This window comes from Achroia grisella, unplaced genomic scaffold, assembly GCF_030625045.1.
Source record: "Achroia grisella isolate CSIRO2021 unplaced genomic scaffold, CSIRO_AGI_Agris_v1 utg702, whole genome shotgun sequence".
Lineage (NCBI taxonomy): Eukaryota > Metazoa > Arthropoda > Insecta > Lepidoptera > Pyralidae > Achroia > Achroia grisella.
The window spans coordinates 1,249,116-1,267,516 of NW_026712999.1; the positions used below are offsets into that span (position 1 = coordinate 1,249,116).

Below are 18,401 nucleotides of genomic sequence, written 5' to 3' on the forward strand. Positions count from 1 at the left end.
GCCTCGGTGGTCTAGCGGTTTAGCACACTGCCTACCTTCCAATGGTCACAAGTTTGAATTCCCGCATGGTACAAACTTTGTATTCATTATATCAGTCCGGTGTTTTTGCTATGTATATGTATATATATCGATTGTACAGCATCCATAATACAAGCACTGCTTTTAGCTTGGGACTAGAGTGCGCTGACCGAATTGGCAAGAAATATATTATTATTATTACTATTATTTGTTTCGCAGAACTTCCACTAATGAAAATGAGATTGTGAATAATGTTTATTAATGACACACCCATTGCTAGTAATATACTATGTCAGGTTGACCTCCACGCAGTCGCTCCTGGAAACGATCATGATAAGCTTCTGATGAATATGACATGATGTGTTAACTGGTCTGAAGTCTGAACTCACACTCACACTTATCTTATCATCCACCACTGGTAAACCATTTGCGCAGGATGATGCCATTATCATCCATTAAAAAAAATTACACATTTATTACTATGAATCAATAGTATTTACTCTTTTCCTCTTTCTCTCTTCCTACCTATGTATCCCATATGGTGGTGGAGTCAGCTTTCCTTGTTTTTTTTTTCGCTACTTTACCCTGTCACGGCCATCGACCTTAGAGACCGCGCACTCCATCATGTCTCTAACAATTACATCCTCCCACCCCTTCCTTAGCCCGTTAAGTTTATTCAATGAAAGATCTATAACTATTTCTAATATACATTAGCGGTCTAAATGAGATTCAGTTGTAAACGCTCAAATATCGCCATATAACTACTTTTACATCTATATTATTAGTAAGTTAACACTATGTCCCTAATACATTCACCCCTCGAAACAATGCCCGCATTTAATACCCTTTGGCTCACTGAACTAAACAATTAAATCATTCAACTAAGCTGGGAGCGTTTCATACAAAGTAACCAACACATAGGTGCAGAACGGTTATATATATATATATATATATTATTAACATATTGTTAACATATACTTCATTTGAAACGGGATCTTCATCGACAGTGTCACCAGTTACACTCGTGAATGGGTCTGCTTGTACAGACTGGTCTGCTCTGATAACTAAGTTTGTTACTGGTATGTTGTTTACACACTAAGTCACATGTTAAGCGGAGAGAGTTTATTTTTAAAAACTCAATCATGACCGATCAGATTTCTTTTTCATAGTAAACGATAGAGGGCCGTAGGTCGAGCGTCATTGAAATTTTAATCTCGATCAGTCAAGCCGTTTCGGGGAGTATCGTTACAAAGAGTGCAAATCTGACCTCTAAGATCCATCTGCTCTTCGCGCTCCGCGCAACTATAACTGATTGATTTTGTAACTCAAGATATTATGTTTATTTACCTTTGTAAATCTTGTTAGTAGCTGGTAGTGTTTATTACCACAAAATTTTAAATATGTAATGTTAAACAACATTACTGATTAAATTTTTTTTAATTTATTGTCGTGTGCCCTAACAGGGTCCATAATGATCTAAAACGAATTATGAACATCTTTCATTGTTATATTATGTAATGTAATAAATATTGAGTATTGAGTATATTTATTTATAAGAGTTACATGCAAGTTTCTTTCTCGTTATTTTTGTGTTAAGTTTTCATTACTAATGAGCGGTATACTCAAAGTATATGACTATATAAAGGTGCTTATAGTATATTTGAATAAAGATTATTTTAATATTAATTTCTATTTATAGTCATAACATATAAGATATATATGTAACATTGAACGTAAAAGTTATGACTGACTTCCGTTTGAACTTGACTTTAATATTCCGTTTTTTAGACATTGTATAAATCAGTACTAGTCGTATTGCTCGCGAAATCGTGCTTTGGTAGAAGCCTTGATGTCTTGATTGATGATAATGGAACAATGACCATAAATAAAGCAACTATACGACTCCATCAACTATTTTAATATAAATTAATTCTGCTGTATTGAAGTATAGAGTATATATTGAAGTATAAAGAAGACTGTATACATTCTTAAAATGAAATTAATTACTAAGAATAATAGTAAGGGTTACTATTTACTCAGCTATCTTTAACCTATATGTTGAACCATGAAATATTCTTTGTAATCCCTATAGTCGTTTTTACGTAATAACTAAATACATAAGTAGATAAACAGAGGACTTTATATACATATAAAGATTATAATAAAGATAAATATGAAGATATCTTTCTATTGTATTTCATCGTAAGAATCTTAGAGATAAGAGATTTAAATAAGAGCGATCTATATAATATAATGATTATATAAGTCTTTGTTTGTGGCTATAATTTTAGCGAAGCGCCTTTGTACTATATGTTTTGGCACCCAATTCGTCGAGTCAACCTTTAGAATTCTAACAAATTGATAAATGAGAGCTAGTGCGACTTAACTCTACAAGTTATCGATCAAAAGCGCAACCCGATAACAGTATAGAGTTATTGCAACAAGCTAAGCCGAAGTTAGGTGGGCAAACTTGGTGCATTTAGAGACAATGCGTTATCTCAAAGCGATAGACTCGACCGATCGAGTTCTAAGTATTGTTGTGGATGCTTAGACGAGAAGCGTATTAACTGATAGATTCGTTTATGACTTAACAACGAACTATTGTATTAAATTTAACTAAATCGATAATCTAGCGGTTTAACTTATGTTAAAGAAAGTAAAGCTTTGTAGCTTTACTTTCTATTGTCACGGATTTGGTTTCTTGCATTATATACACATTTGTATTCATAAAGATGTATGTTTATATCAATCTGAGTGTTGACACTGTACACACAATTATGTGTGTTCTTACAAAACATATATTTCTTTTTATTGCCTTAAAAAGTTAACTGTTTTATAATAATGCTTATAAATAGGTTAAATAAGACATTACATATTCTTATACTATTGATACGTATATAAATCTACAATACTTACAATACAATTATTATTTATAGTCTTTGACAATAGAATCTCCTTAGAATTTTAATAATTAATGATGGAATGTCAATCACTCGCGACCATAATTAATGATAACATTATTTGCGTTCAGATGGAGTCAACGTCCACAATGGACGGCAGACAAGCGAACTGGTCATCGGGAAAGCAGAACCGAAGCATGCTGGTAACTACACCTGCGTGCCGGCAAATGCTAAAGCTGCTTCAGTTACCGTTCACGTTGTACAAAGTGAGTATTATTTCTACAAGTTATACGAGTTAATGATACTTCATAATTTTTCAGAGCAGTTCACAGATCTAATTTGAGAGTCAGTGGTCTAGTCGGTTACTAAATCGCCTTATTTCCGATGGTTGCGGGTTCCTCGCACGATGCAGACATTTTTAATCATATGTATGCTTGTGTTAGTCGGGTGATTAAGATGTAATGCTTAGTATTCTGTAATTTCATTGGCTAATCACACCCTATATATGAAACATACTTACAAAACACACTGCTTGGCGGCTGAAATAGGTAAAACTGAGGTAAAACCCACGCACAGACGACCTTTTTAAGTAACAAAAAGTTGTATAGTAAATTGCTATAGTACTCTGTCCATTGCAGGTTGGTAGGCCTTTGTAAATTAGTTTTAGTTGATCAAACAGGGCTAAGAAAATTAAGAGCAAGCACAATATAAACTTGATATTATCTACTTAAAGCTATCGAAGTATGACATCAAAGTTCATTTTCTCGTATTAATAACACTTCAGTGAACTCTTACAAAAACCAAAGATCAAAGAATGCAGCTGGATCTGGGATCAATAATAAAACTAATAATTAAAATTTTCTTTTCAAACTTTTTACAATACATAATGATGAGTAGTTTTGCCTTGCCAATAAATTCACTATATATACAACTCCACATAAAATGAACTCCGCTTAAAACAATAGTTTTAATTTTTGCATTTTGTTTTATGTAACTGCAGTGTGAAACGTAGTGATGGTCTATCTGATGAAAAATTACAATCGTCATATATGTCATACACGCAATATTTTATAGACTACTTTATTCAAGTCCTTTTTTTGTGAAGAGTTCATTTAGAAGTTTTAACATGACCATTACTCTATGGTTTCTGTATTTTTGTGTCACTAAACTAGCAATTAAATTGATGGGCCACTTTATGATTAATGGGAAAACACACCACAGAGATATACCAACATCAAATGTTGTTTGTGATACTTCTCATGTGTTGCCAATTTAGAGGATAAAAATCCCATGTCGCTGTACCATGTAATTTCACTGCCATATCTGATTCTCGAAATCAACCAATTGAAATAGATAATACTGTGATACCCACGCAAAGTCGTCTACTTTGCTCAAAGTTGTACTTTGGTAGAATTCCTTTGTTAAAACTATTCTACAATTCCTAATTATGAATAGTTTTAGTAAACTTGCCTATAAATTAATTGAATATACAACTATTCACAACAATATACTCGGTTGTTTTTGATGATATAACACATCAATAGACTACTCGGAACGTAACAGCCCCTTGCCAATCTACTTTACGGATTTCGGTCAATGAACTATTATGGGATTTAGGGTATTATCGTGAGTGTGTTTCCACTCTCCTCCTGATGTACAGTCACCTTTATAAACCTATATACATAAATCATAGAATTAAGAATAGTGAATTTGAGGCAAGGCGTCTCTCCTGGGCGTTGTATGTCAAATCTACCGTCAGTTAGGAAAGTATTATAGTTTCGAGCCTAGAGAAATTAACACGACGCTCTGCCTTTACTCTTTTCAAATAAGATTATACGTTTTTACAATAATAATATTATGATAGAATCACACTTACTTGACATTTATTATATTTCACCCTATTTACATAATATCTTTTAAATTAGCCTATGTATTATTCTGATGTGTAAGGTTATTAAACATTACTGTAAAATTTCATCAAAATCCGTTCATAGTTTTTGCGTGAAAGAATAATAAATATTCATCCATCCATATTCACAAACTTTTGTGTTTGTAATATTTGTAAGATTAATAAGAAGCGTATATAAAATTAAAGTACAATGAAGTAATTAAATCACCTGGCACGACTTGATCATTGCTAAACGGGAATACCATGTAAATATATATAACTCAAAGGTCTGATTGACATAGTGATCTATCAATGCACAGCCCAAACCACTGGACGGATCGGGCTGAAATTTGGCATACAGGTAGATGTTATGACGTAGGCATTCGCTAAGAAAGGATTTTGATTAATTCTACCTCCAAGGGGATAAAATAGAGGATGAAAGTTTATATGAAAATTGTCAATTTTAAATCGATCGGGCTGAGACTTTGCATGTATAATGTGTGATAAAATGACAAAATGTTTTTTAAGTAATAAATATTCATTTCATTTCATTTCATAAAGCTACTATGTACTATGTAGGCATCCCCTAAGAAAGCATTTTGATAAATTCCACCACTAAGGGGATAAATTAAAGCGAGCGAAGCCGCGGGCAAAAGCTAATTAAATAATAATTGCGTAATTTGGTAGATATATGCGATTCGAACTTTCGTGAATGTTTCTAGTAAATAAAATACAACCACTTCGCTATATTGCCTAGGTCGTCAAGATACGAACATAATTACTGTCAATTTGTGCGAAATTACACACCTGCCGCCAATTTATAATTCACAAGTGGTCGGTGATTTCAGACTAAGTAACTGTCATTAAATTTTGATGGCGTCACGGCCGAAGTTGCTAAGAGATCAGCATAGATTAGCAAAGTTTGGTGTTTTGTTAACGGTACACTATTTCTTTTTAGAACCGTCAAATGTAATATGATCCGTTTAGATTAGTGAAAAGCTGTTGCTTCTCAAGAATTATTTGAAGAGCTGTTGTTTATTTTTAATAGGTATATTCATTTAGGAGTTTTGAATAGTGATAAATGACTTCAAGATAAATTTATGTAAATTCGCCAATAAAAATGTATACGGGTATACGTATATGTAATCTCCAGATAGATAGATAGATAGATGAAATATATCGACGATAATTATTAAATTATATAACTTTGAAATAAAATCTATCAAAAAACTTCATATATTAATTAAATTTATTATCTGTGCTTCTAACATTATTCTCCAAAATTAGAATACTAAATTATTATCAAATTAATTAAATTATTATGGATTACCAGAAACATATAATACTAGCTGTGCCTGCGGTTTTATCCATATGAAATTTATGTATGTTTTGGTATATTTTTATACATTTGTATAATTATGTATGTATGTATGATGATGAATAAGCTACATTACACTAAAGTTTCATCACCAAGTAATCCATCCATCCATCTATCCTCATAAGCTTTCACGTTAATATTATTAGTAAGATTTAACAAATTTAAAGTAACTAGTAATTAGTACACGTGATTTTCTCTGGAATAGCAATACTTATCAAGGTATCAATGTTATCACCGCGGATATCACGTTAACACAGGATATATAGGTACATATTTTAGCCGTAAGTTTATTCATCATTCCAGTCCCATAAAATAGACAAAAAAACTACAATCGACTAGAATGTCATTAATTACATTTCAGTTTTATATAAAGTTATAGGTGCAGGCGCTAATTAATTTAGATGTAAGTAATTGAGTTTACTGACTTTATAACTATGTTATTTCATTTCGACTTAAGTAAACTGAAGTCCAGATGAAAGGACTTTTTGTTTACAAAAGGTTCATCGAGAGCTCGGTCAGAATAGAAAGGGCGAGCACCCTTCGGTGCTTTTGTCTAAAATTAATTAGAGAGGCGTCTGGACGTCCATGTATTATGATTGCACCTAAAAATTAAGAAGTCTAGTATATTTCTTTTAATTAACAAAAATGACCGAGAACTTATTGGACAGATGTTATTATTTCAAACGTTTGGGAGTAGGGGATAGGGGATTGTTAATAATGAGGATATAGCCCCATATAAATACATGAATGCTAGCAATTTAGTTAAGTGTAAGTTAAGTGTAAAGTCAGTCCTCGTACCGACTGCATATCAAATGTACGCGTTACTGATAAGCCACATGGCTTATTTGAAACTTACTAATTTACAGTCTATAATACAATTATTTCACCGGTATACTCACTACCTACAGACTACAATAAATAAATATAACATGTAGCGATACCCTATCAGATCGTACAGAATATTACAGTGATAAGGTTATTACCACTGCGCTACAAATCTATGATATTATTTAAATTTATTTTATACATTTTCATCAACATTATAGTCAATTGTAAACCTATTTTTCAGAATTGACGCACTTAATGTAATAATAACAATAATGTATCGCAGAGTAATATCGCACAATGTTAAGCTGATTATGAAGCCAGAGCACTTCTTAATAGATAGGAATTTGGGGATAAAACCACGATTTCTCGAAAGAAATTACTTACTTGTTTGGTAGGGTTTCTAATTAAGTAGACACAATATTTTCATGCGGAAGATATGATATCACATTGATGAACTTCCTAACGTACAGAAATTTAAGATTAATACTAAAATTTATAGAATTTGTGGATAAAACTATTTCCTCGAATTGAATTAAACTAGTAGTAGTAGTAACTAGTAATTGAATTAAATACTAAGGTATTTGGTAGGGTTTCTAGATAAGTAGTCATAGTATTTACATGTGGGAGATATAATTCCACGTTGATAAACATAACATATAGAAATTTAGGAATAAAACTTTAATTTATATAACTAATTAATTATACTACATAACTTCTTAAAACTTATTAATTTCTAGTAGGAATATATTTTCTTAAATCGTTTATGATAACAACTTTCAGCTACATTTTTTTTTTATATTCTATTAGGCCAATCATAAGTCAATAAAGCTAGTATTGTGCTTACCTTTTAATGCTCGGCATACACGAATACGACATTCGCAAAATTTAATGGCGCTGACCTGGTTCGTAGTTTGAAAGCGCTCATGTAAACAGTACTTAATAGCTCGCGATAGAAGCTTACGGTTTCACAAGGAATCAACTATGTAAATTTACTTTATTGTAATGCTTGAATGAGTCGCTATAAATTTGTCGCTTCTCATATTATTGACATGAAGTTCTTTCGCTGATTTAGGCCGGAATAGTAGAAAAATCTTGATTTTCCGAACCCGAAAGTTACTTAATTCATACAATTTTTAAAAAGAGCATATATGGTTTTCTGATATTTTTAATTAATTAGATAATACATAAATATTGTAATACCAGGATTTAATACATACAATTCAAAATAAAGAATATCATTCCATATCTATACCATCTGGATATATGGGAAGTCTCCATCATACATTTATTATAAAAACTTTTTGCCTCGCGAACCCATTCTATTAAATCGATTCGTGGTATGATTTTTATGGATAATAGTGGTACTCACTACTGCGCTTACGATATATGTACACTGTGATCTTTTAAAATTATATTATGATATAAGAGCGATATGATGGTTATAACTATAACACGCGAGGTGGAATTTCAGCCCGAGTCGAAGGCGAAGGCATAATAGAGCCAATACACGTTACAAGTTAAATAAACACGTATGGCGTACGACGTATTTCAACACACTTTATTTTAAATAAAATCAGCCATAAAACTCTTATGCACACTGCTGCTCTCCCTCCGTTTTACTTTTTTAAATTACCGCGCTGCCTACTTGCTTGCGCCGCGCGCCGGTCAGTTAGAAATTTGATAAAAAAAACTTTAAAAACAATGTAATCCATTACTTTCCAATACTTATGAATGAATTTGTTATCTGTACATTGACGATACTCCCGATGACTTCACATGCCATTAAACTCAGACGAATTGTCCGTGTAGTGTACTGGAATCACTATTGTCACATAAGCTCTCGAGTTTCAAATTGCGTCCTCCGGTACGAAGTTAGTTTGTAACACCGTTGTTGGGGCGGAATTGCTTTGTTAAACTACGCTCTAAGTCGCCACCAACAAGATAGCAAATCCGTGAAGTATTTACCTGATAATTTTAATATATTAAAGTATACGGTTAATTATTTTATACCAGTTTTGTACACATCATCATCATTCATGTCCACTAAGAAATAAATTATAAATATCCATGTACAATGAGTTTGTGTGAGCAAATCCATAATAAACAATGGTGTGGGTGTTTTTTATGTACCTACAGGTATAGGTATATATTTTTTAATAATGGTAATGGAATGGTGCACCCGCCTGCGCTAACGGTTTATGCTGGCGGGGCATCATTGAAGGATGATAAAATGAACATGAGGTCAGGTCAGTTAGCCCATGATAGCAAATTACCAGGAATTTATCTCCGTGTTTTCCACAGGGAACCGCGTGGAGGTCAACTGAATATAGTAATATTAGATAGTAATATAATGTATTAAAGAATTTCTATCATTGTTTAGTACCGATAAATAAAACACAACCTCTGCTTGACTTGGGACTACATAGCTCTGTGTAAATTGTCCTTTGTTATTCTATATATATATCATTATTCTTATTATTACTTATTTATTGGTCGCCTTTATTCTATTATTATTTGTTTATAAAAAATATGAAGTCCCTCATCGGGACAAAAACTTATGTTTTAATAAGAAACAAATTACAAAATGGTTGAAATATCATAAAAATTGATTGAATAGTATAACAATAATCCAGGTAAACATGTACACACAGGCCTTTCTACCACCAAACTCATCATAGTTTATACTATGGGTACTAAGCAACTGCAAGAAATACTTAGTATTATTTTTTAGTATTAGATTGTAATATATTGTAACTATAAAGTACTGTAAAACACCTAAAGCTCATAATTGTACATTTTATCCTGGACAAACATCATGACATGAGTATTTTTTTTTTGTATAGATTATATAAAATTATTGTACAGACAAAGTATGCAGTACTTTTATTGATTATATATTGTAGTAATACAGTATATTACTGAAGTTTTATCAATAAAAACATTATTCTGAAAATATAACGGACTGCCATCTTAATTAGGTATTAACTTATTTCAACAGTAAAGCAGGATAATTAGATCATCAAGCTATCAGATAACGGACTCTGTAACTGAAGAATTAATACAATAATTATCACCCCTATTGCACAGAAAATAAGTCGTATTCTCGTTTCAACAAATGAGTGATGGTCCTAAACTAATTTAGTCTCGCCTTTGTTTTTGTTATTACAATAATTCAGTAAAGAAACAAGGCACATTTTATTATAACGCCCGAGGGTCGAGTAAATTTTATTTACAAAGTAATTTGTTCCTCGATTTACGTAATTAAATTGTTTGAATTAAGTGACCTAGGTTATTTCTATGATTAATGAGAAGAGAGCCGGGGTAAGTTTACGAGTAATATTATTAGAATAGGGACATTTATTATTAAACTTAACTATAATAGAGATAATATTTTTGCTGTAAATTAGGCAGTAATAATATCCATAAAAAATTATAGATAAAGTATTTATCTGCTGATTCTACATTTATGTTATTGTATGCAGATATAACATATTATATTACGTCGATAATTTTTATTATATTACGATGTATCATTTGTATTGAAACTTCTTAGATGAACTTCTTATGGAATTAATTAAATAAATAATTCACAAATCCAGGACAAATATACCTACCTCAGAATTCAGGGACTTCTTAAGTATTTGTATTTGTAAAAAAAAAATTTTTAGACAATAAAGATAAGAAAGATAAGAATATTACAAACAGACACTCCAATTTTATTTATATGTATAGATGTATAGATTAGCTTATCAAAGATATTTGTTTTTTTTTTACATAAAAAGTATTTATGTTCTAGTTTCAAAAATGTCAATTTTCAATACAAACTTTGATTTAACACAATACTTAGATTATATATGATTTAAATACTTAGATATATATATTTTAAAGAATACAATTGTTTACATCGTGCGAGGAATCGAAGTTCTTTTTTTTTTAGATTGATATTGACTCTTTCTTTTTGAGACTATCTCAAATCAATTAAGAAGGTCTACATTGAAAATTATTGTATCTTCTTTTTTTAACTCCACGTAAATAATATGTTACTAAACTTATTAGGTAAATTTTATTGTATTCAATTTAAGCATTAAGTTAATTATTATTCGGAAATTTTAAACATATTACATCCCCCTGACATCTAGGCCCTGCTAATTGCGCGCCCCCTTCGTTAGAAAGTTCTGGTCTGAATAATTCACATATAATCAATAATTTATCTTCAGTAAATATTAAACTGGAAGCTTCAGATGAGAATAAATAGTATTTTATTAGCCTAGTCAAGGTCATAAATATTAAAATAAACTATAATCAATACAGATAAAATTTATTCTAATATTTTTACCAACCGGACCTACACTACTTCAAACTAATAAGAGAGAAAAATCTCTCTCGAAAGGAACAAACTTTCGCCCTTTTGCAAATGTTTGCACAGCACAGGTGGACAATATGGTGAGGACCTTGGCCATAAACAATAAATGAGCTATAGAATACTAAAAGAATTTTTCGAATTCAAACCCTTCTAAGATACTTAATACTTCATGTAATTAGTATAAAAATTAATACTTCACAATACTAAGTATAACTATTGTGATGTTCATTTATTATTTACTTAATATTTCCGGATCGACGGTAAAAAAGTTTCGTGACTTGTGTTATTAAGTCCACTGCCACGCCTCGGACGGCGAGAATTTCAGCCTGACTTACATCAAGCATTTGTCTTGATTTGATATTAGCGATTTATGTTTTACTAACTTTAAAAAAGGTAGTTTCTTTCTATTTTTTTTAATTGTATTCCGAATCATTTGTATACTTATTCCAAAGAATTGATCTAGTATTAAGTTTTTAGTTTTAATTTTTTTAATTGCGTGTATACAATAAAAACAAACTAACGTACTAAATAAATGAAATAGATTTTAAAAAGTGGTCTGCTCTAATCACTATGATTGATTTAATCTTATTGCTTTTTTAATAATTAAAAATGTAAAGTTTCAACAATTATTGAAAAGAGCATCACACAAATTTCTTGCTTGTTCTTTTTGTGGTCAAACAGCTTTCTAAATAAATGGTAGATTAAAAAAAAAAACTGTGTTTATTCAATAGTGCTTCAATTTAAGTTTATTTGAATAAATGATTTCTATTATATTCTATTCTAATATAGACTAATATTCTTCTTTGTTCCAGGTGAGACTCCGGCAGCCATGCAACATGGGAATAACTCGTCCGCGACCATCCAACAAATACATTCTCTAATACATTTGTTTACCATAATGGTTTCACTAGCAGTAATTTTAACTCAGAACTACCAAGAGTTTGGATAACGTTCCCTTTATAGTTAACTGTTTACTGTGGATAATAATCACTCAGATACAAAAGGCAGTTTTAACTAGAGACAGGTAAGTCTAACTACGGGGTTGTAGCTAACAGTCTAATTTAGTTTCTTTTGTTTTCTTTGAGTAAATTAACAAGTTTGGCATGGCTTCTATTAAAATACTAGTTAACTATTCAACCGTTGTTTTGTCATATACATTATTTCTTAATAGCCCACCCTTAACACCTAAAAAATAACAACCTATTCTCAGAAAAAAAAATATTCCTGAAATACTTAATATATATACGAATTAGTTTAATGATTGTTTACTGTTTACTAACTTCGTATTAATTTTATATTAAAAAATTACTATTTTATTAAAAAAATGTTACTAGTATTGTTTTTCAAACAAAACAACAGTATACAGCGATTCATATAATATTAATGTGTATTTAACTTGTATTACTTTGGTCGGTAAAATAATATTTTTAATCCTAACGTAAATACTTAGTTATTCTCTTTTAATGTAAGTGAACATTTAATATCAATATTTATTTAATACTTCATTAATTCAAATACTATAAACAGTACATGTTATGTTGTCGTTGAACAAAAAATTAAAAACTCTAATAGATGGACAACTCCGAAGAGACAAATTTTTATGTCTTTTTTAACACTTTCTTATTTTAGCTATTTTTATTTTGTATATATTTATCGTATATCTTAACTATATCTTAATTGTATATGATTTAATTTTTTTATGTAACCTAAATTTGCTATTATATTATTATAGCTAATTTAGGTTATATTAGGATACATTTAGTATAGATATGTTGCTGATTTTTAGAATAGAAAAAGAGGGTTTTCTTAATGTGTGTTAGTATGGATTTATATTTATCTGTTCCCGCCTATTTATTGAATGTTTTCTTAATATATATATATATTACTAATTAAAATTGTAGCAATAACGTATTCGATATTTTAATTTGATTGAGTCTTCACAAGTCGCCTAAACATCTAGTAGAATGTACATAAAATTATATAATTACTTTAATTTTGTGAATTATTGTAAAGTATTATTGTTGAGTATTAAAGAGTATTTATGTATAATTATACATAAAATATTGTATAAAACCTGCCTTTAGTTAAGAACTGCTCAATATTTTTTTCAACTGTTGAAATTTGTCACAGTTGAAAGAAAAAGAAAAAAATACATAAGAAGTATACCAATTGAGTACAATAATAATAAATGTAAATAAAATGTGTAATATAATACATAAGTCATGTATAAGTAATGTAATTATCTGTCATATGAATTAGTCCAGTTAATTCGTCATTATACCCAGTAATATCAAAAAATATGTTAAGAGGACATCTCAGCGCCATGCAGTCTAATGCGGTGGAATGCGATTAGATGCGGTGAGATGCGATTATTTAAATAATTTTGGAAGCGTTACTGAAATATCGCACCGCATCGCACCATACCGGAAACATTGAGATAAACCTCTGTAGTAACTTCAATGTTATATTTTGCCTACAAAGTCCTCGTTTAGTTTAAAGTAGTTGGACAATTTCATTAAAACCTCATTTATGTGCAAAGAATGTAATTTGTCGTTGTCTTCATATTTTTAAAATTGTCTTATATAAGTTTAAAATACTAAGCTGCAAGTTGATGCTAAAAAATAATTTATTTCAAAAGCTACAAAATGTTTTACATCTATTGAAATAAATTATTTTTGTATTATTTTACACATTGTAAAATTGAAAAATGTTCGTTCATATTTGTATCGTAATCCCAGATATTTTAATAGTATATGACTTGCAAATACTAAGCACCAGAAATGTTATTGTAGAGATGCTCCTAGTTTCGTGAGGATTATCAAGAATTACCAAATATTGTCTAAATATTTAAGTTTATATACAAGATATAAATAGAAATTTATTTCGTCATATAAAGTAAATGTAAAATAAACCTAAGAGGGTCCTTCGCATGAAACGTTAGTACTATAATTCTATGTCACTAAAATGACATTTAAAATGTTTTAAAAAAAATAGTTTTTGAACTTAAATAAAACATATAACAGAATAAAATATATGACTTTTGAATATAATTGCAAAAATTATATAATAATCTTTTAATTAATATTTTAATATTATATTACAAATCAAATACAGTTTTTATGTATTTCAGAAACTTATATTATATTATGGAGTTATTATATCATATTATGGAAGAGGCCCTCTTAATTGTGAGTTAAAACCATTCTAAAATTGAATTATTTATTTGTAATTTCTAAACTATTCTGTACTCACAAATGTAATATTGTTGCTTATTATTCAAAATGTATATTTATCATTTTTGTCGACGTGTTTTCTGGACTATTATGAATAAATAACAATTTTGAATTGAACGTGCCAAGTTCGTTTTTTTATTTATTATTCCCATCAATGGTTAGCTGTATAAATTTTATAATTTTCTATAAGCTTTTTTTATGTAATTAGACAGGTATACAAGTTGGCAGTTGAATGGTAAGTGCTAAACATCGCCTATATATATAAACTAATAATAAAAAACCCTGCACAATTAACACAGCGCCCTCTAGTCCCACGGTAAGAATAGCTTGTGTAATTATGTATTATAAAGTCTCATTAAAAAATTACATGTAGTTAATGCACAGACGCTTTTTAACAAGTATAATACTTAGATGATCGTTATCAGTACGGTATATAATTGTATTGAACTTACAAGGATTGTTTAAAAGAGCAACACACAAGTTTCTTGTTTATTCTTCTTGTGATGAGACAGCTTTCCGAATAAGCGGTAGATTTAAAAAAAAAATGTCTGTTCAAAAGTGTTTATATTAAGTTTATTTGAATAAATTATTTTCTATTCTATTCTATTAAGACTAAAAAATAAGTATTCCTTTATAGTATTATACTCTGTAAATAAATACATTCTTAGAAAATACAATGTTGATACCCAGTAAGACTGCACTGCAGATGTTCCTAGTAGCTGTAAGTGCTTTACTTATAATGCCATTGTTGAGCTATTAAATACTCGGAAAATATATAACCAATCTAAAATACAGGAAACTCAGTTTTTTTTATTTATATACAATACTTTATTGCACCAAAATAGAATGGACATGAAAAAGTTAAAACGTTAAAAATAAAATTGAGTGGAAAAGGCCGTCTTATCGCCAAAGCAATTACTTACATAGAACTTTTGGAAAGAGATGATTTGTAGAAAAAAATTAAAAATAAATGAAGAAAGAAACTTAAATAAAATTGAAACGTTAAATAACATTAAAACTAAATAAAAAGAATTGTTTTTAAAATTGAAAAGGCATGTCTATATTTCGCTTACATACCCATAGTTCATATATTTATAGTTCTTCAATTTCGGTACCTATTTTATTAAAATTTCATAAAATTATTTATAATCTATACATGTAAATAAGATTGGAGTTTCTGTTTGTAATACTGAAATAACCAGTTTTTACTACATGTATATGAATATAAATACGGTACATGCACCAAAATAACATTTTTTACAATTTTTGTCTGTCTGTCTGTTTGTGCCGGCTAATCTCTGAAATGGCTGGACCGATATTGACGGGACTTTTGGCATGTGGCTGATGTAATAAGGAGTAACTTAGGATACTTTTATTTTCGAAAAATTCTCTAATTAACTTTTTTGTTAAATTCTACGTGAACGAAGTCGCGGGTACAGTTAGTTAAATATAATAAACAAAAGATGCCAGCTCTTTGCTACACAATGCTATTCAGCACTAATACGGCGATGAATATAGTAGAATAAAATAAATAAATTACTAACCGATCCTTACCGATATATTTCATACACATATTTGACACAGCAATAGAAAAACAGTAAATATATATGTAAAAAATTGAAAATAAAAAACATGGTTCAAAATAAGAAAGGGATATAAAAAGGAGGTATGTCGCCAACAGGCACAGACTACTAAAAACAGAAAACAAATGCTCATCACACAGAGTAAATTTACAATCTTAGAGGCAGCCTGAGCGTACGTGGAAATCTGAGTACCTGGGTTTGTCAGGTGCTATATATTATTGATATTTCCATCACCGAAGATTCAGTTAATATAAACTGATAAATAAAGGTTTTTTGGTAAATTCAAGAACTCTGAGATTTATATATTTGGGTGAGTAAAGACTCCACAGAGTTCTCAGTAAAACGCTTAAAACATTATATTAGGTTAATTTAGAAAGTAATTGTAAACATCGTTTTAGAAATATAAATTCAAAATAGAGTTTAAAATTAGAATTTCGACACGTTTTGTATATTTACCTAATCTAAAATGTTATTGCTTAATAATATTATTTAAACTTTAATCAATTGATTTGTTTATAGATGTTTTATACTCGACAGTTCCAAAACCGATGTATACGTAGAGGCTAAAGTATGTAATCCTTTTGAAATTTTGTAGCTTTTAGAATTAAATTACACAAACACATACACAAGTAAGTCGTATGCTGGATTGTGACGATCGATATTATAACCTCAATTCATTTTATACCAAGTATTTTACTAATATGTGAATATAAAAAAATACGGATAATTTAATTTATAACGTCGAAAAATAATTTATTACAAAACACCATCGCCCACAAAACAAGTTTACGAGCATCAGAGTAAAATGCTGAAACTTTACAGCTAAATGTTGGCCAGCCATGGGTTTATTTTTATTACAAACCCATAAAAAGACAGTTTAACTTTGACTTGGTTTTCATTTAATGTAAGTACCATTTGGTGTCGTAAATTGGTGCTTTGTGGGGAAAGGATTGACCCGTTTGAACAGATTAACGTCTTTATATATATACACTCATTCAGTTTTAAGTGTGTCGCTTTTATTATATCCGGTCTTAGTATAGATTACTATAGATATACAGATTCAGGGGTAACAAAATTAGTAATAGGTCCCATTACTAATAATGTACGATACTAAATCAAATCAATTCAAAATATCTTTATTAATCTAGGATTACAGACTCTTATGATATATCATAAACTACCGTCAGTTAGGATAGCATTCGACCTAAGAAGAACTTACAAGAAACTCAGCTCTTATTTTTTTCAAATGTGCCTGTTTCCAAATATACAGTTTCATTTTTTAATTCAAAGTTAGACAGAATATAATGTATAGGGATCACCGATATCTGCTATTACAATGTCAAAAGGAAATTTGTAAAAAAAATACCTCCATATATCTTATACCTTCCCTCCAGGATATGATGGTTAATTTTTAGTGAATCCGCCATGATTTGGTAACTGAACTGACTTGGCTTCATGTTTCAAACTTATTATATTTAGCAAGCGCGGAGGATACCCCCCGTGAAATAAACACGTTCCATTATCTCCAGATCCAGAATCATTACACCAATTATTTATGTAACTAGAATAGCAAACAACCGACCTTTCTGACAGATTGTACCAACCTTATATACTAGAATATAGGCATTATTATTTACATTATGTGATAATTTCCTAATAACAGTACAAACAAGTCTTTTTAAGAAAACTGTATAATGAATTTACATCAAACAGTATCAAGTAGACATGGCATAAAAACAAAAAAAGAAAAAACTAAGTATACAGGAAAAAAAGAAAAGTACCAAGCACAAGCTTACTGAAATAAAAACTTAGAGAGAAATGAGACAAAGCTATGAGTTTTAACAAATTGGGTGCAGAACCCTGAAAATATTCGAGTATTTTTCGACATTTGATTACAAATACAGTTCTCACCAATTATATTTCTATGCTTTTATGGAAGGGACAAACCTTCGTACGTTTGCATAGAGTTGAATTTTTAATGAATTGTTACATTCAGCAAAACTTGTATTGATTTCCATGTAATGTCAATGTTGCGTGACAAATCGAAGGTCACGTCTGTTCAGTAGATATTCGCTGTAACTTCTGCTATATTCTTTTAGTCCTGACCATATCATACTGTGCCATCTAGACCAAAATAAATAGACAATTTACTATAAATTATGGATATTAGACAACTGACAGTACTATCTAAATAGTAATAAAATAGTTTT

General features: G+C 29.9%; 1 protein-coding gene across 1 annotated transcript in view; it reads left to right on the forward strand.

Moving 5' to 3' along the window:
* The window catches only part of LOC131850163 (uncharacterized), a 60,902-nt gene extending 48,345 nt beyond the window's left edge, over nucleotides 1–12,557 (forward strand). The window contains exons 7-8 of the mRNA XM_059200337.1: nucleotides 3,050–3,184; nucleotides 12,188–12,557. Coding sequence (XP_059056320.1) covers nucleotides 3,050–3,184; nucleotides 12,188–12,324 — 272 coding nt within the window. The 3' untranslated portion in view covers nucleotides 12,325–12,557. The remainder of the gene's footprint in view (nucleotides 1–3,049; nucleotides 3,185–12,187) is intronic.
* Nucleotides 12,558–18,401: the final 5,844 nt, after the last annotated feature.